General features: G+C 36.6%; 1 protein-coding gene across 2 annotated transcripts in view; it reads right to left on the bottom strand.

The window, feature by feature from the left end:
- The window catches only part of GOLM2 (golgi membrane protein 2), a 119,049-nt gene that overhangs the window by 19,311 nt on the left and 79,152 nt on the right, over positions 1-20,586 (bottom strand). For both annotated transcript variants that reach the window (XM_028126726.2, XM_028126727.2), the window contains exons 7-8: positions 20,483-20,581; positions 18,492-18,662 (exon numbers count right to left, since the gene is read on the bottom strand). In XM_028126726.2, the coding sequence (XP_027982527.1) occupies positions 18,492-18,662; positions 20,483-20,581 (270 nt within the window). The remainder of the gene's footprint in view (positions 1-18,491; positions 18,663-20,482; positions 20,582-20,586) is intronic.

Here is a 20,586-nt window from a genome sequence, read left to right as displayed (position 1 = left end):
CTGCTCAATGGGGAGACTCCTTCTCCCTCTCCCTCCCCCTGCTCCTTTTCTCTCTCTTGCTCACTATCTTAAATAAATAAATAAAATCTTAAAAAAGATTTTATTTTTAAAATAATCTCTACACCCAACGTGGGGCTCCAAACCCACCACCCCAGGATCAAGAGTCATATGCTCCACCAACTGAGCCAGCCAGGTAGATCTCACAACCCCGAGATCATGACCTGAACCCAATATCAACAGTTGGAAACTTAACCAAATGAGCCACCCAGGCACCACCCAGATTCAATCTTAAATAAACACAGAACTATTCAGATTTTCCATATCTTCTTGTGTCAGTTTTATATACAGGTGTTTTTCTAGGATACTACCCCCTTCTACATTTTCCAGTGTTTTGGAAGTAATTCATAATACCTCATTAAATGCTCTTTTTCATTCCTGATATTGATAATTTGTGCCATCTCTTTTTCTTTCTTTTTTTTTTTAAAGATTTTATTTATTTATTTGAGAAAGAGAGAGCATGAAAGAGGGGAGGTCAGAAGGAGAAGCAGACTCTCTGCCAAGCAGGGAGCCCGATGCAGGACTCGATCCTGGACTCCAGGATCATGACCTGAGCCGAAGGCAGTCGCCCAACCAACTGAGCCACCCAGGCGCCCTGTGCCATCTCTTTCTGTCTTGATCTGTGCTAGAGGTCTTATTTTCACTAATCTTTTCAAAGAACCAATTTTTAGTTTTATTGATTTCATATAGTGATCCTGAATTTAGTTATCTAGCTAAGCTCTCTTATTATATTAGTGTCTCTTTTGGGGTGTGGTGAGACTTGATTACCTATTCAATTTACTTAATGTTATTGGTTTAGTCAGGTTCTCAAATCATCTTGAGCCAATTTTGGTAATTAGTTTTCCAGAATATTACCCATTTGATCTAAGTTTTCAAATTTATTGTCAAAGTTTTAAATAAAATTTTCTTGTGATTTAAAGATTTAAAGTATACCCTGTTTTGTTTTGTTTTTTAAGATTTTAAGTAATTTCTACACCCAACGTGGGGCTTAAACTCATGACCCTGAGATCAAGTCGCACACTCCTCTGACCTAGCCAGCCAGTTACCCCGACCCTCTGTTTCCTGTATATTACTTATTTTATCTTTTCTATTTTTTCATTAGTATTACTAGAGGTTTATCTAGTTTGTTTTTGATTTTGCTCCTAGTTATTCTCTATTTTCCACTTCACGTATAATAGCTCTTACCTATTTTTTCCCCTCTTTTCTACATTCTTTCCGTTTCCTCTGCTATTCTTTTTCTCCTTTCTGTGAGGTCAGATTGTTTGGGTTCTAACCATGACTCAGCTATTTACTAGCTAAGTAATCTTGAAAGTATTATGAAACTTCTTTGTGTGTTTCGAGTCTATAAAATGGGAATAATATCTACACACTGATTTGTTATAAGTTTATACATACAAATACCTTCAGAACAAAAACTGACACATACTAACCACTCCAATGTTAGCTATTTTAGTATCATCATCAATAGTAGTAATACTACAACTACTTCGACCACTACTCCTATTATTACTATTTTGAATTCAACTAATTTTTAAGGTTTTATTTATTTGAGAGAAAGAGAGAGAGAAAGTGAGAGGGAGAGGGAGAGAATCTAAAGCAGACTGCACTGAGCACAGAGCCTGACTCGGGCCTCGTCCCACAACTGCAAGATCATGACCTGAACAGAAACCAAGAGTCGGAGGCTTAACCAACTGAGCCACCCAAGCACCCCTCAACTCATTTAATTTTTAGGGTTTTTTTTCTTACTGCTTTCAAGGCCATAAATTTAGCTGTAAATATTACTTCAAATGTATTTCTCACATTTTGATATGTGTGGTACTATATTATTGTTCAGTTCTGTAAATTTGTAAATGCTAATTATTAATTCCCCCCTCAAAAAAAAGTTCTTGATGATTGACATTTTTAAGTTTATAATATAGGGGTTTTAAGATACTATTCACGACATAAATTGCCTAAAATTTATCAAGACTCTTTGTGAACCTAGGATCTAGCCAATTTCTTTAACTGTTCCATGTATACTTTAAAAAGTCTCTCTACTAAATGTAGGGATCTGGGGCACCTGGGTGGCTCAGTTGGTTAAGCCTCTGACTCTTGGTTTCCATTAGGGTCTTGGGATCAAGCCCCAACTTGGGCTCTGCACTCAGGAGGGAGCCTGCTTGTTCCTCTCCCTCTGTTCCATTCCCCCCACTCCCACTCTCTCTAAAATAAATAAATAAAGTATTTTTAAAAACAGGGGCGCCTGGGTGGCTCAGTTGGTTAAGCATCTGCCTTTGGCTTAGGTTATGATCCCAGGGTCCTGGGATGGAGCCCCGAGTCAGGCTCCCTGCTCAGTGAGGAGTCTGCTTCTCCCTCTCCCTTTGCCCCTCCCCTCTTCCCCACTGCTTGTGCTCTCTTTCTCTCAAAATAAATAAATGAATCTTTATAGTTGTTCCTCTTGTTATTATGGAGTAATTTTTCTTTTTTCCTTAAAATCTATTTTATCATTTGTTAATACTTTACACCAACTTTCTTTAGTTCTAAGGGATATCTTTAATTTAAATTATGATAAAACATACATTACATAAAACATATCATCTTAACCATTTTTAAGTGTACAGTTCAATGGTATTAAATACATTAACACTGCTATGCAACCACCACTACCATCCACATCCAGAACTTTTTTCATTTTCCCCAACTGAAAACTCCATATTCATTAAACAGTAATATCCCCTCCCTGACCCAGGGCCTGGCAACTACCACTCTTTCTGTTTCTATATATTTGACTACTCTAGGTAACTCAAATAAGTAGAATAACAACAGTATTTGTCCTTTTGTAACTGGCTTATTTCACCTAGCATAATGTCTTCAAGGTTCATCCATGTTGTAGCATGTGTCAGAATTTCTTTCCTTTCTTAGGCTGAGTAGTATTCCTTTGTACCTATACACCACATTTTGTTTATCCATTCATTTGGCAATGAACACTCGGGTTGCTTTACCTTTTGGCTATTGTGAATAATGCTGTTGTAAGTATGGGTGTACCAATACCTGCTCAGCTTCCCTGTTTTCAGTTCTTTGGGGTATACACCAAGAAGTGAGAAATATCTCTTATAGTCCTTTTATTTTCACATTTTCTGTGTACTGTATGTGTTTAAGATTTAGTTGTAAACATTTTATAGCTGGATTCCGCTCTTGTATCCTTTTGTGATCTCTTTTGATAACTTTAATTTGTTTATATTTATCATGGTTTTTCTAATATTTGAACTTATTTGATTTTTACTGTTTAGATTCTCTTCTTTAAATTTTCTTTTCTTTCAAAATTACCTCCTTTTCTTCCTCTATCCACTGTTAGATGGAAGTGGTACATTGTATTTCTATTTTTTTAGTAATTACCCTTAATTTTTTTTTTTTATTCTGTTTTATTTATTTGAGAGAGAGATGAGATAGAGAGAGCATGAGAGGGGGGAGGGTCAGAGGGAGAAGCAGACTCCCTGATGAGCAGGGAGCCCGATGTGGGGCTCGATCCCGGGACTCCAGGATCATGACCTGAGCTGAAGGCAGTCGCTGAACCAACTGAGCCACTCAGGCGCCCCACCCTTAATTTTTAAGTTTTTATATTTTATTTAGTTATTTTTTAGGTAGGCTCCATGCCCAATGTGGGGCTCAAACACATGACCCTGAGATCAAGAGTCACATGCTTTACCAACTGCGTCAGCCAGGTACCGCAACCCTTAATTTTTAAACATATATAATTTATACATTTTTAAACAAAATTACAAAGTTTTCAGTATTTCTATCCTCCTTCTAAGCAGGATATGGACCTTTTCACTTTACCCTTGAATACCTTCTTTTTTATTATTATTTGTTGTTTTTGCTGTCTTAACACAAAATTGTTTTAAGTCAATAATTTGTCAATAGGTTTCATCAATTTGAGTTCCCATTTTTTTGTAGCTATCACTACCCCTCTTCAATTTTCTTTTTACTAAAGAATAACCTTTATCCTTCATTGAGTATGTTTATGAGATGTAAACTCAGTCTTGGGTAACTGAATATGTCCTCATTTTATCCTCATTGTCCTCATTAGCTGGTATAACATTCTACATTGGTAGTTATTTTCTACTCATCACACTTAAGATATTATTCCATATTTTTTGTTATTTGATTTGCTTATGAAAAGTCTACTGTCAATATAACTGTCATTCCTTGAAAATAATCTGTATCTTCTGGTATCATTTAAGATTTTTTCCTTTATTTGTGGATACTCTGAAGTTTTCCTATGCCTAAAAGCAAAGATTTTCTTCATTATCCTACTTGACACTCACAGGCACATTTGATCTGAGAACACATACATGTCCTTATTCAACCGCAGAAAATTCTAAGCTCTTCAAATTCTTCAAAATTATTTTCAAGTACTGATTATCTACCATTTCCTCCATTCTCTACCTGAAACTCTTATTAGACATACATATATCTTCTGTCTTAACATCTCTGTCATATATACATATGATATATATTTGTCTCTGTATCTGTCTCTTTGTCATTCTGTGCTACATTCCTGATAAATATCTCAGTACAAGCTTCTAAATCACTTATTTTAGCCAATTATTTTCATGGCCTAGCATCTCATAGACTGATTTTTATTTCGGTGATTATATTTTTAACTAAAATGTAAAACTGGTTTTTAAATTTATCTGTTTTTGCTTTATCTCTGCCTGTTTCTTAATTTTTTTTTTGAGCAAGTTATCTCTTCATTTACCTCTTTGAGCATCCTTAACCATATTTAGTTTTTAGCAGACTGTTAGATAAAATTGTTTTCACATTACAATAGTTGATATGGTGTCTATGTCTCTTAGCATTAATATTTTTCATACATTTGGAGTTTTGGTTTGCTGATTTTTCATGTAGGTGGGGTATTTGTTTAAGTTTTCTCTCTTTTTCTCTCTCTATGTCAACCCATATTATCTAGTAATGTTAAAGATGTTTTCACCCAGTTCCCCAGTCTAGAATGAGATTTATAATCACATTTCTATTTCTATTCCATAATGCTACTGGGGATAGCACAAATTCAGTATAAAACCAATGCTGGTGTGGTATGACCATGCAGCATGGTAACAAGGCTGCATCCCCAAGTTCCTATCTCCATAAGCCTTCAGGTTGCTAAACACTGCAGTCCTTGATAGCAGCCAGCAATAGCTTTATTTTCTGCTTCCTTTGCCAAGTGAGATGGGGCAATAACCAGGTCTTGGCTTTATGCAATAAGCGTGGCTCCTATTTTATTCTTGTTGCTTTTAAGAGCCAAATTCCTGGAAATCTGCATTTCCAGACCTGAGCATCATAGGTCCAATCATTCAGTTCCTTTCATCATCTAGTGTTTTTGTTTCTTGACCACACAGAAATGTTAGCATTGTTCCGAGATTATCAGTAACTTTTTAGTTCTCTTTTTTATATTTTTGTCTATCATTATTGTGTGAGCAGAGTGGATATGTCAAAGGTGAACTCACTAAACCATTTGTAACAGAGGTTGAAAATTACTTTTAAAAATCCATATATATAGGGCGCCTGGGTGTCTCAGTTGGTTAATCATCTGCCTTTGGCTCAGGTCATGATCTCAGGGTCCTGGGATCAAGGCCCACATTGCGCTCCCTGCTTGGCAGGGAGCCTGCTTCTCCCTCTGCTGCTTCCCCCTGCTTGTGCTCTCTCTCTCACTGTCAAATAAATAAAATCTTTTAAAAAAATCCATATATATATATGGAAAAATCATATACTCTGATACTCTAGCTTGTCTCTCCAGTGTTTTCAGGAGAATCATTAATCTTGGTTAAATAAATGAATTCCTGCTGTTACTTACCCTGAAGCATGTTATACAGAAAAAATCCATACGAGAGGCAGCTTGATCATTGCCTACTGTTTCAAGTAACTGTCTTTGTGACTTTCAGGATGAAGCTGACATTTGAAAAGAATGGTTTTCTCTATTCAAGGCATCTAAATATACAGGGTATGTCCCTCCTATTGGAAAACAGGTAGGCCTTACATGAATTTTCAGTTTCAACTACTTTGGAGAATGTCTGACTCCCTCCTTGAAGAAATATCCCCTAAACTATATTTTGTGTCACAATATAGCCTATAGTCTACATTTTAAATTAAACCAACTCAAATAGATCTTCCAAATATAATGAAATATGCCAACAAATTAGCCATTTTCACATGATGTGGCAATACAAAACTAAATTTATAAAAATATATCAATAAAAATCAATAAAAATATGATATGGTAACCCAAAAAACAAAAAAAAATACTAAATTTAAAACTGCCAAAAAATTTGTGGTGATTATTGTGTATAATCTAAGATTATTCCTCACATATCTAGTCAGGAAAAATTATAGCTATAAATGCATAAGGTTCTGCCTAACAGGCATTCAACAAAAGTTAGTTTAAATGAATATATTAGTAAGAAAAAAAAATGTGAAGATTTAAGTTTCTAAAACTAAAAAATTTAAAAGTTTAAGACCTAAAAACTTTAAAAAAATAATAAAGTGGCAAGTCACAAGTAGCAAAGAATAAAATAAGGATAAGAAAGATTAGAAATTCAACAGTGGCAGGGCATCTGGGTGGCTCGGTCATTTGAGCACCTGACTCTTGATTTCGACTCAGGTCATAGTATCAGGTTCATGGGATTGAGCCCTGCTATGGAGCCCAAGCTCTGCACTCAGTGGGGAGTCTGCTTGAGATTCTCTCTCCCACTTCCTCTGGCCCCGACCCCATGCTCTTGCGCTCTTTCTCTAAAATAAATCTTTAAAAAAAATTAAACAAAAAAACCCCCCAAAAAATAAATTAAAAAATAAAAAAAATTAAACAGTGGCAAAAATAGTAGTTGGGGTTTTGAAAAATAGAAAAACTTAAACAATTGATAAACTACAGTTTAAAAAAGAGTGACTACAAAAGTTTTAGGACTAAGAATTTTAGAATAAAGAAAATAAAAGTAGGGAAATTCTCATAACTATATATTGATATAATTTTTGACCAAGTTATCATTTTGATTGTGTCACTATCTACAGAAATAAAAAATTCCAAAACTGATACAATAATTTTAACAAGTATTTAACAAATGCTAACTATGTGCGTGAAGTCTGGGAAAATAAAAAAGAGTAAGACACAGTTCCTGCCCTCAAGAAGTTACCACTTTAATACAGACAGAAGGTGGGTAAATGAAGAGTTACAGGATTCAGGACACACTATCCAACGTTGCTGGTTTCATTTTTCAGATTTAAGGAAACCTTTTTTTCTTTTCTCTTAAGCAAACTATAAGTTAAAGCAATTTGATAAAATATACCTTTGTGAATAAAGATAAACAATTTCTTTTTCTCCCTACCTGATCCCTCGAGAATTCAGAAACTCTTAAGTAATCTTATTTTTGTGCAATATAGTTATTTGGGTAAGTTCAGTAAGAATCCCTTTCCCTGCTATTAGGACACATTTAGAAACTTTAGTTATATTACCAAGGATCTGACTAAATGTCATACTTGAGAATGATGCATAAAATCCAGTATGACCAGCTAAATCTAAGGTTGACTATAAGGAGTCAATATTTATCGGGTTTTCCTTGGCTTGGCTTCCTAACCTCTAGAGGCCTTTAAAATTCGAATCTGAGATTCCTTTCGAAAAGTTCCAGCAAACAAACTCAAAAGACCTATGTGGGCAATCACTATTCTTGCTGCACTTATATAAATAATCAGACCAACTTTAACGAGACTAGCCTTATTTTTTTTTAATACTTTATTTATTTGAGAGAGAGAATGAGAGATAGAGAGCATGAGAGGGAAGAGGGTCAGAGGGAGAAGCCGACTCCCTGCTGAGCAGGGAGCCCGATGTGGGACTTGATCCCGGGACTCCAGGATCATGACCTGAGCCGAAGGCAGTCGCTTAACCAACTGAGCCACCCAGGCGCCCCGAGACTAGCCTTATTTTGCAAACAAATTAGTCTTACTTTGATTATCTTTGATAGAAATGGTAGTGACTATAGAGAGAAAGATGATGCTTCAACAAAAAACTATAGCACACCCTCATGGGTATTAAATTCTAGTCCTATTCATTGTCTTTAAGATTTTTACCTACTATGGCACCTGGGCGGCTCAGTCAGTTAAGCGCCTGATTTCAGCTCAGGTCATGATCTCAGGGTCCTGGGATGGAGCCCTGTGTTGGGCTCACTGCTTGGCCGGGAATTTGCTTGTCCCTCTCCCTCTGCCCCAGCCCCTGCTCGTGCTTATTCGCTCTCTTTCTCAAATAAATAAATAAATAAAATCTTTTTCCTTTTTTTTTTTTAAAGATTTTATTTACTTATTTGACAGAGAGAGACACAGCGAGAGAGGAAACACAAGCAGGGGGAGTGGGAGAGGGAGAAGCAGGCTTCCCGCCGAGCAGGGAGCCCAATGCAGGGCTTGATCCCAGGACTCTGGGATCATAACCTAAGCTGAAGGTGGATGCTTAACGACTGAGCCACCCAGGCGCCCCAATAAATAAAATCTTTAAAAAAAAAAGAATTTTATTACCTACTTGTTAACCAGACTGCATCTTGAATCCTTCTAGTTTCCCCCAGTATCTAGCTACAACTCTTTAAATTACAAGTTTCCAATTTTTTCCCACCCTCTGACTTTGAATTACAAAAAATTAAAACTGTCCTTTTCCCAAAGCCCTGCAAACTGAAGCTGGACAATTTGATGCAAACTTCAGAGAAATCGCCACAACAGCTCATGTATGGACAAATTTTGTGCCTTCCTATGTGAGTCACTTAGAAAATTCACCAACTCAGGATGCCTGGGTGGCTCAGTCATTTAAGAGTTTGCTTTTGGCTCAAGTCAGGATCCTGGGGTTCTGGGATGGAGTCCCACATCAGGATCCTTGCTCAGCGGGGAGTCTGCTTCTCCCTCTATCTACCGCTCCCCCTGCTTATGCGCTCTCTCGCTAACAAATAAATAAAATCCTTAAAAAGAAAAAAAGAAAATTCACCAGATCACCTGATGACATTGCCAGAGACATTCAAAGTGTAAACCAGGAAAATCTGTCATAGTTCCAGTGCCTTGTCCTTATTCCATCTGAAGATGCTTCAAGTCCAACATCTAGAAAATCTTCTTAACTGACTGCCTTCTGGGCTAAAAACTGGTTCCAACCATTAACTGTTGTTTTTCTTTTGTTTCCCTAGAAATACTCAGGACAGAGACAGGTTCAATGAATTATGGGACAGTCTACCAACTCAGTTTCTGGAACGATATTTCTTGAAGTTTCAGATGGGGGAATGATAGGGCTCAGGACATGCTACCCCCAAATACAATATCTTGGCATATTAAATATTTTAAGCTGAAGGAATCTGAGAAATGGTACGTGAAGGAAGGACATTCTGACCTTCCCCTGAAGCAGGTCAGAAAACCCTCATGTGAAAGGTACCCTACCCTCCTTGTACCTAGAGGGAAGGAACATCTTTATATCCAAGACAGAGCAACACCAAGAAGAATCTGAACAAATAGGCCTTGCTACATTTCCCCCAGCTTACTACACTTACCTCACACCCTTTGTCTTATCACATCTTTCCACTTTTCATCTGACTTAGCATAAAAACACTCAGGTTTAACCATTTCTCAGGTCTTCATTTTCTCATGCATCAAAATTTACATTAAATAAATTTGTATGCTTTCTCCCTGTTAATCTGTCTTTGTCAGTTTAAATTTTCAGACCTGGTCAGAGACCCTAAGAAGGTCAGGGAAAACTTTTCCTTCCCTACAACAGTTTATTACAGAATAGTGTGGGATATACATTAATGAAAGTATGTTCAACAGACTGAAGAAGTATGAGGAAGGAGTGATTGATATGGTCAAGATTACTAACGATATGAAGAAGGACTTTACCAAACAGGTGACAGCAGAACATGGCTTTAAAGTATGATTAGGAACTTCTTAGAAATAGAACAAGAAAAGGAAATATTAAAGAATTTTTCCAAAACTTCCAAAGTAGAGGAGGTGGTATGATACAGTGGAAAAGCAGTGAACCTGAAGCTAAGGGACCTAGATAATAGTCTTAGTTGTTCCATTATTTACCTTAAGCAAATTAAACTTTGTGGACCTAATTTTTCTTTTCTGTGAAATGAGGGAATCACATAAGAGAAGAGCCTCAAACTTTAATGTAAATATAAATAAGGTCTAGGGTAGGGCCTGAAATCCTAACAATCACAGGTGATACGGATGCTGCTGGTCCACTGACCTATACTTCACGCAGCAGGGCATTAGGTCATCTCCACAGGTTCCTTGTATCTTAAAAGTTTATTTCAAATAATTCTTCTATTATTTGGAAACTTTTTAGGAAATATGATTTTGAGAAGGATAAAACCAAACAAGAAAGCTATAAGGTAAAGAAAGAAAGAAAGAAAGAAAGAAAGAAAGAAAGAAAGAAAGAAAGAAAGAAAAGAAAGAAAGAAAGAAAGAAAGAAAGAAAAAAAGAAAGAAACTAAGAAAACTACACTTAAAAAATAATTTCCCAGGGTGCCTGGGTGGCTCAGTCATTAATCGTCTGCCTTCAACTCAGGTCATGATCCTAGGGTCCTGGGATTGAGCCCCGAATCGGCTTCCTGCTCAGCGGGAAGCCTGCTTCTCCCTCTCCCACTCCCCCTGCTTGTGTTCCCTCTCTCTCTCTGTCAAATAAATAAATAAAATCTTTAAAAAAAACAATTTCCCTTTATGATTAAATAGTGTTTACTCTCTGAAAAATAAATATTTAATAAAATCACTTTCACAATTAACATATCTTTCCAAAATCCTTATAAAAAGAATTTATTGGACATACAAATAAGCAATTTAAAGGTGCAAGAAATGAGAAATACCAAAAAGTAAATTATAATCTACATAATAGTGATGTACAACTTGAAAATACAATGAAAAACAGTCCATTTTTAAATAATGAGAAAAAAAATATCTGGACATCGATTTAACTTGGGAAGACATATATATATTCAAAGAAAAGCATAAGACTACAATGAAGCATGAATAAATGGAGCCTTAGATGTAAAGACTAAAAATAGTAAATAATATAATACTACCCAACTTAATCTGTAGTATACACTGGTTTCTTTTTTGTTTTTTGTCTTTTTTTTTTTTTTTTTTCAGAGAGGGAGAGGGGTAGGAGAGGCAGAGGGAGAGGGAGAGAGAAAATCTCAAGCAGACTCCCAGACCAGCATGGAGCCCCCACACAGGGCTAGATTTCACAACTCCAAGATCATGACCTGAGCCAAAATCAAGAGTTGGATGCTTAATTGACTGAGCCACCTGGGGACCGCTACAGTAATGTTACTGAGGACTACTTATAGAACTTGATAAACTAATAGTGAAATTATCCTGGAAGAACAGAGAAAAAATTAGATTTTTAAAAATTTCTAAGTTCAAATTATTATAAAGCAGTTTTCAAGCCCTTATGTGATATTCTGATTTATGATAAGAAATATTATTTGGTCTTTATACCTTTTCTGGCAGAGAGCTACTAAAACATTTGGAATTTCCTAAGTTTGGAGAGCCAAACTCCACAGTTTCCTCATACCTCCCAACACACCTCTTCTATTCCAGAGTTCTATCCTTTCATAATAACCCTGTAATCTAGGAAATAAAATGTTTCTCTGAGTTCTGTGAGCCACTCTAGCAAATTAATCGAACTCAAGGAAGGGGTTGTTGGAATCTCAGATCTACCGTAAATTGGTCACAAGCACAGACAACAACCTGGACTGAGTAGAGCAATTTTATGTCCGGATAAAGAACAGATGATTAAAAGAAATGAAAGTTCTCATAAGAGTCAAGATGGATATACCTGAATATATACAAATAAAAACCTAATTATCAAATTCAGCTAAGTTGCAGGATACAAGATCAACAAACAAAAATCAGCCATAACTGGACAAATTTGGAGAGAGGGGAATCTTTGTACACTGTTGGTAGAAATGTAAATTGGTACAGCCACCATGGAAAACAGTATGAAAGTTCCTCAAAAAATTAAAATTATAACTATCATATGATCCAGCAATATCACTTTGGGTATTTATCTAAAAGAAAACAAAAATACTAACTCACAAAGATATATGCACCTCCATCTTCACTACAGCATTATTTACAATACTCAAGAGATGGAGGGGCACCTGGGTGGTTGGCTCAGTGTGTTAGTGTCCAACTCTTGATTTCAGCTCAGGTCGTGATCTCAGGGTTGTGAGATTGAGCCCTATGTTGGGCTCCACGCTCAGTGCGGAATGTGCTCCTCCGCCACCCCCCCCACGCACGTGTGCTCTCTCTCTCTCAAATAAAATCTTCTTTTAAATACGAGAGAGATGGAAACAATCTAAGTGTCTATCAATGGATAAATGGATAAAGAAGCTGTGGTGTGTGTGTGTGTGTGTGTGTGTGTGTGTGTGTGTGTGTGTGTGTATCATGGAATATTATTCAGCCATAAAAAAGGAAAGCTTGCCATTTGGGACAATATGGATGGATCCTGAGGGCATTATATTAAGTGAAATAAGTCAGACAGAGACAGACAAATACCATATGATTTCTCTTATACATTTTTTAAAAAAGAAAAAACACAAGCTTATAGATAAAATGGGCAGATTGGTAGTTGCCAGAGGTGGAGGTAGGGATGGGAAAAATGGGTAAAGGAGGTCAAAATGTAAAAAAAGAAAAAAGAAAAGAAAAAAATGCAGTTGATTTAAAATAGGCACAGAAATTTTGAATCATATTCAAAGTACTGAATTTGTGTGTATATATATACACATGTTTATATATGCTGATTATATAAAAACACTGATCTATAGCTATTATTGCTACAATAAAAATAAAATACCACATTCTAAATTTTTAAGATGAAACCAAATATTACGTATCTTTAGAAATTTGCATAAAAATTAGAACCTCAAAAGCCGAGAAAAAAAAACAGTTGTATTTCTGTGCATTAGCAATGAACAGTTTGAAAAGGAAATTAAGAATTAAATTTACAACAACATCAAAAAGAATAAAATGCTTAAGAATAAATTTAACCAAGGAGGCACAAACTTGTACACTGAAAACCATAAAACATTGCTGAAAGAAATTAGACACTCTGAATAAATGGAAAGACACCCATTTTCATGTACTGGAAACTTACTATTTTGTTCAGATGACAATATTCTTCAATCTAATCTACAGATTCAACAATTGCCTTGGGGCACCTGGCTGGCTCAGTCAGCAGAGCTTGTGACTCTTGATTTCAGGGTCATGAGTTCAAGTCCCACATTGGGTATAGAACTAACTGAATTTAAAAAAAAAAAGCCAACTGCCTTTTTAGAGTAGCAGATAAGCAGATCCTAAGAGTCATATGGAATTTTAAGAGATCCCAAGTCATCAAAATACTTTTATAAAGAACAAAGTTGGAGGGGCGTCTGCATGGCTTAGTCAGTTAAGTGGCTACCTTCAGCTGAGGTCATGATCCCAGAGTCCTGGGATCGAGCCCCATGTTGGACTCTCTGCTCAGCAGAGAGCGTGCTTCTCCCTCTCTCTCTGCCTGCCGCTCTGCCTGCTTGTGCTCTCCCTCTATCTCGCTGTCAAATAAAGAAAATCTTAAAAAAAAAAAAAGAACAAAGTTGGAGGACTCATACTTCCCGATTTCAGAAGTTACCACGAAGTTACAAAACAATGTGGTAGTGGCATCTGGGGAAAAGAACTGAGAGTCCAGAATAAACCCATACAATTAATTTTCAACAAGGATGTCCCAACTGTTCAATGGAGAAAAAAAGAGTCTCTTCAGCAAATAGTATGGGACAACTAATACCTGCATATAGAATGAAGCTGGATCCTTACCTCATATCATATATAAAACTTAGATTAAAAATAATAAAAGAAATTGGGCGCCTGGGTGGCTCAGTCGTTAAGTGTCTGCCTTCAGCTCAGGTCATGATCCCAGGGTCCTGGGATTGAGTCCCACATCGGACTCCCTGCTTGGCAGGAAGCCTGCTTCTCCCTCTCCCACTCCCCCTGCTTGTGTTCCTGCTCTCCCTATCTCTCTCTCTCTGTCAAATAAATAAATAAAATCTTAAAAAAAAAAAAAGAAATAGATTAAAACTTGCATATAAGGGGCAAATCTATAAAGCTTTTAGAAGAAAACATGGGGGGAATCTTCATAAGCTTTGATTAGGCAAAGGTTTCTTAGATATGACACCAGAAGCATGAACAACAAAACAAGGGATAAATTGGACTTCATCAAAATTAAAAATTTTGTGCATCAAAGGACACTATCAAAGAGTGAAAAGATCACCAACTGAATGGGCAAAAATAACTGTGAATCATATGTCTGATGAGGGTCTAGTCCCCAGAATATAAAAAGGAATGCTCAAAACTCAACAACAAAGACAAACAACCCAATTTTTTTAAAAAATGGGCAAAGGACCTGAACAGACATTTCTCCAAAGAGAATTATACAAATGACCAATGAGTACATGAAAAGATGCTCGATGTCCTTAGTCATTAGGGATATGCAAATGAAAATCACAATGAGGGGCACTTGTCTGGCTCAGACAGTGGAGCATGCAACTCTTGATCTCAGTGTTGTAAGTTCAAGCCCCACGTTGGATGTAGAGATTACTTAAAAATAAAATCTTTAAAAACAAAAGAAATAAAGAAAAGAAAACCACAATGAGATACCACTCCACACCGACTAGGATGTCAACAGTGAAAAATAAAACAAAAAACCCCAGAAAGTACTAAGTTGGCAAGGATGTGGAGAAATAGCTAACATACACTGCTGGTAGGACTGCAAAATGGTACAGCCACTGTGGAAAATACTTTGGCAGTTCCTTTATAAAGCTAAACACAGAATTACCATATAGCCCAGCAATTCCATATCTAGGTATATACTTGAAAGAATCAAAAACAAGTGTTCAACAAAAACTTGCAAATGAACGTTCATACAGCATATTCACGATAGCTAAAAACTAGAAACAATTCAAATTCAGATAAATGGATAAACAAAATGTATTCATACAACTGAATATAATTTAGCTATTAAAAAATAAAGTACTGATACATGCTATAACAGGCTGAACTTTGAAAACATCATGCTAAGTAAAAGTAGCCAGACACAAAAGGTCACATATTGTGATTCCATTGATACGAAAGATTCAGAACAGGTGAATCCATCAAGTCAGAAAGCAGATTGGTCTGTGCCAGGGACTGTGGGTAGGAGAGAACTGGGAGTGACTGCTTAATGGATACAGGGTTTTCTTTCGGTGTGATGAAAATGTTCTGGAACTAGATAGTTGTGATGATCGCCCAACATTACGAATGTACTAAATGCCACAAAGTGTATACTTTGGTGAATTTTACGTGCATTTTTCCGCAGTTTAAAAATTATTTTTAATTTGGGCGCCTGGGTGGCTCAGATGGTTAAGCGTCTGCCTTCAGCTCAGGTCATGATCCCAGGGTCCTGGGATCGAGTCCTGCATCGGGCTCCCTGCTCCTTGGGAGTCTGCTTCTCCCTCTGCTTCTCCCTCTGCTTCTCTCTCTCTCTCTCTCTCCGTCTCTCATGAATAAATAAATAAAATCTTTAAAAAAATTATTTTTAATTTAAAAAATTCTTGCATGATAAAATATAACAAAGTCTCATATCAGGAAAGGCAATGGAAGAGTAAAACTGTAGTAAAGGTAATTTATAAAAGGTTAATATCTGAATTATTTATAAAGATTTGACACAAATAGGATCAATATCCAAAGTTATCAGGCTAAGTGGTCAAAACTGATGCACAGATTATAAACCAAGAAATAATTACAGTAAAATTCCTCACATAAAAATGGAGAGGCTACCAGAAAGTAAATGCTTACTGAAACATCTTTAAGGAATTATTATATTCTAAATGCCTTATAAAGAAGTTAAAAAGCAAATGTGGCCAAGCCATAGGGAAATAAATTAAGTTTAAAATCTCCAGTGACATTGTGAAACTGTTCTAGAGAACAATCTAACAATATGTAACTGGAACTATAAAACTTGTTAGGTACTTTGTCCTAGGAATTTCAGTTTGGGGACTACTTTTAAAGGAACACACTCAAAGTAGGAGAAGCAGGAAATAATTTGAAAATAAGATATTCATAGCCATGACAACATGAGAAAATATGAAATAATTTAAATTATCAATAAAAGAGTTGAGCTAAATGAACTTTTATTATTGCTTAAGCACAATGGAATATATGCCTGTGTCTATATATGTGTGTATGTGTATATGTATATATCTAATATTACAACTGTGTAACTATTTGATAGGTTAAAATGCATGTAAAGATAATGCTAATGTAAATGTGCTCCCATTGATTTCAACTCTGTAGATACAGTGAAAAGAATTTGGAGTAAGAGTTTAAAACTCAACAGGCTCTTTTAAATAAGTTGTAGAGAATAAAAATTTCCTGGCAATTATTTTCCAATCACATTCTTTACCCAAAGATCAGTAAAAAAAATACAGATATGGCAACAGTAAAAAGTTTTCCAGGATAAACTATAAGTTTAGAAGAAAGTCTTAAATGAATTAAGATACTGAATTAAGGGGCGCCTAGGTGGCTCAGTCGTTAAGCATTTGCCTTCGGCTCAGGTCATGGTCCCAGGGTCCTGGGATTCTGCTCAGCAGGAAGCCTGCTTCTCCCTCTCCCACTCCCCCTGCTTGTGTTCCCTCTCTCGCTATGTCTCTACCTGTCAAATAAATAATAAAATCTTTAAAAAAAAAAAAGATAATGAATTAAGATATTTTGTTTTGCCCTTACTACCTCTTTCTGTTGAGATAAAAGTTTTCAGGCCAATTCCTCAATAAGACTTAGAGAAAAATCTTTTCACTGTATTTTTTTTTAAAGATTTATTTATTTCAGAGGGAGAGAGAGAGAAGCAGACACCCGCCAGGCTGCCTCGATCCCATGACCCTGAGACCATGACCTGAGCAGAAATCAATAGTCAGACGCTTAACCAACTGAGCCACCCAGGCGCCCCTCATTGTACTTAAACATTAGGAGCACCTGGCTGGCTCAGTCGGCAAGGCATGCAACTCTTGATTTCAGGGTTGTAAGTGCGAACCCTACGCTGGGTGTAGAGATTACTTACAAATAAAATCTTAAAAAAAAAAAAAAAAAATTTGTTTTTAGCCAATGTTTAGCCAATTGTTTAATAAAAATGTTTTTTCAGGGTGCCTGGGTGGCTCAGTTGGTTAAGCATCAACCTTCGGCTCAGGTCATGATCCCAGGGTCCTGGGATGGAGTCCTGCATTGGGCTCCCTGCTCAGCAGGGAGTCTGCTTCTCCCTCTGCCCCTCCCCCTGCTTGTTCTCTCTCACTCTCTCTCACTCACGTGCAAAAATAAAATAAACTTTTTTAAAAAAATGTTTTTCAAATGATACTTGATTCAGTCAACATATATGGATGCACTTTAAAATATCAAGGAAGGAAAGTTAGTTAAATGTATGCAAAGTATATATTCATATAGATGAAGAAATATGAACGACTGTCCTGAGACCAATAAAAATACCCTGAATAGATTTAAAAATGTAACATCCTGCAGTCCTCACTGACCTAAGAGATACATCCTGTCCAAATTCTATTACCAGAATTTTTTTATACTTCCTAAGAACCTGCCAATTAGAGAATTATGCAGATTAACAGCTACTGTCCACTTATCAAAATTGATACCTCTGAAACAATTAAGCAGTGATACTTTATTTGTTCAATTTCTTTCACTTCTCTCCTAACAGCTAAATGAAGCACACTGCAACTGGAGGGAATAGAAAAGGAAGTAGCATTGAGCCTTCTACTATGGAAATCTCCCCAGGTCTATATATTTCCCAAAATTCATTTTTCAAAACTATTTATCTTCTCCTCCTAAGCAAAGTTTTCATTCATTAGCCTAACAAAACATATCTTTTTTCACTTCTCCAAAAAAATGTTATAGTCATAAAAACTAATGGCATTGTTAAAAAATCAACTCACCTGAAGTTTATTATTTAATAATGAAAAACATGAGCTTTTTAAAGTCTTCTTTAAAATATCTCTAGGGCGCCTGGGTGGCTCAGTTGGTTAAACGACTGCCTTCGGCTCAGGTCATGATCCTGGAGTCCTGGGATCGAGTCCCACATCGGGCTCCCTGTTCAGCAGGGAGTCTGCTTCTCCCTCTGACCCTCTTCCCTCTCATGCTCTCTATCTCTCATTCTCTCTCTCTCAAATAAATAAATAAAATCTTTAAAAAAAAAAATAAAAATAAAAAAATAAAATATCTCTATCCATTTAAAACCTGCTTTCCTTTTAATTTAACCACCATCATACTTTCTATATGCATATAACTTCATGTTCATTAGAAATTATAATAATGAAGATCCTAATTGAGCCTTGTAAACATATTATATTTAAATCTTTTCAGCATAACATTCATCAACTGATTCTTACTTTGCTTCAACTTATGGAAATCACCGGCTCTATCCTTGGTAGATTGCTTTAGTATATCTGCTTGAATTCTGGGTACACTCTCCAAGTTCGGGCCTGGAATTAAACGCTGAAGAGGATTGGAAGGGTTCTGTTTTGAAGTTCCAGGGTTTCCATTGTGATGTCCATGAGAATCTATAGCATAAAAACATCAAACCAAAGTCATATTTCACAGAGGAATTTCACAAGACCTGCTTTAGAAAAGGTAAGACACACTGTTGTCTGATATTGGGTAGTCAGGTAGCCTTTTTTTGTTTTTTTGGCTTTATTCTAATTTCTTTAATCAAATCTTACAGCCAATGTGATTTTAGATGTGTGAAGTTTAGTAATCATTTCTAGGTGAGTATCTCTAGTACTGATTATAAACCTATCCAATAAAGAGATACATAGTAGAAACCCAAAGATTTAAATGGCATTAAGAGCTGTATCTTTTTCTCCCTTCAAACTTGGTATTGCTATCAGAAATCTCTAGTCTTGGGCGCCTGGGTGGCTCAGTTGGTTGAGCGACTGCCTTCGGCTCAGGTCATGATCCTGGAGTCCCGGGATCGAGTCCCACATCGGGCTCCCTGCTCAGCAGGGAGTCTGCTTCTCCCTCTGACCCTCTTCCCTCTCACGCTCTCTATCTCTCATTCTCTCTCTCTCAAATAAATAAATAAAATCTTTAAAAAAAAAAAGAAATCTCTAGTCTTTAAGCCATTTTTTTAAGCTTTTATTTATTTATTTGTTGGGGGGTGGGAGAGCGCGACACACGCAGGCAGGGGGAGCAGAGGGCAGAGGGAGAGGGCGAAGCAGGATCCCCGCTGAGCAAGAAACCCAATGCGGGACTCCACCCCAGGACCCTGGGATCATGACTTGAGCTGAAGGCAGATGCTTAACTAACTGAGCCACCCAGGCGTCCTGTCTCTAAGTCATGTTCATCTACACAGTGACTCACAACTATTAAAACTTTTTTTCAGTTTATTTATTTTTTAAGTAATCTCTAAACCCAATGTGGGGCTGAAACTCATGACCCCAAGATCAAGCAAGAGTCACATACTTTACTGACTGAGCGAGCCAGGCACCCCATGTTAATTCTTGATTATTTCTCCCTTTCTTGCTTTTAAAGATTTTTTTTTTTAAAGATTTTATTTATTTATTTGACAGAGAGAGAGAGCATAAGCAGGGGGAGCGGCAGGCAGAGGGAGAGGGAGAAGCAGACTCACCACTGAGCAAGGAGGCCGATGTGGGACTGGATCCCAGGACCCTGGAATCATGACCTGAGCCGAAGGCAGACGCTAAGCCACCCAGGCGCCTCATAAAGATTTTATTTTTTAAGTAATCTTTACACCCAACATGGGGCTCAAACTCACAACCCTAGAGATCAAGAGTCACAGGCTCTACCGACTGAGTCAGCCAGGCGCCCCACGTTAACTCTTGATTCTTTTTTATTGGTAACTCCTGGATATAACTTTTCTTTCCCCCATTCCTCTTTCTTCCTCATCAAAAACTTGATTTAGATCCTTACTATAATTAATTTTAATCATATCAATTCAGATTTTAGGGAACATTTCTATAAAATCAAATACATATTCAGTAGAAAACAGATACATTTATAAGTATGGAGTAGGGAGTTGAATACAGATGGATATAGTAGTTAATAGAAGGACTCTGTGAGATTAATTTCAACACATTTTGAAAAGGGTAAATACATACAGACTGGCAGAGATGAAAAGGAATATAGTCCAGAGTGGCAGAACAAATAATTCTTCTACTCTTAATAACACTTAAGACAAAGTGCATTTTTAAATGATTATTTCTCCCCAAGCTTCGATCAATCATTGGGAAACATATAACATTAACTAGAAGAATGAATGCTACTTCACCATGCTACTAGATGACATGTTTTATGCACTATATAACAACACTTGACCAGTAAATTGGTTTTCAAATGGAATTTTAAGAATAAGACTTCATACCTGGAACCACATTTGGGGAGAGAGGTTGTCCAGTTGGAATATGGGAGACTGCTTGATGACTTTCATATTGAGAAACGGAAATAGAGGGTTTCCTTAGAGCTAAA

This window comes from Eumetopias jubatus, unplaced genomic scaffold (genome assembly GCF_037043125.1).
Source record: "Eumetopias jubatus isolate StellerSeaLion01/CBP00866 unplaced genomic scaffold, mEumJub1_p1.0 scaffold_7, whole genome shotgun sequence".
Lineage (NCBI taxonomy): Eukaryota > Metazoa > Chordata > Mammalia > Carnivora > Otariidae > Eumetopias > Eumetopias jubatus.
Note: the sequence above shows the minus strand (reverse complement) of the source record. Positions and strands in the feature narration are given on the sequence as shown.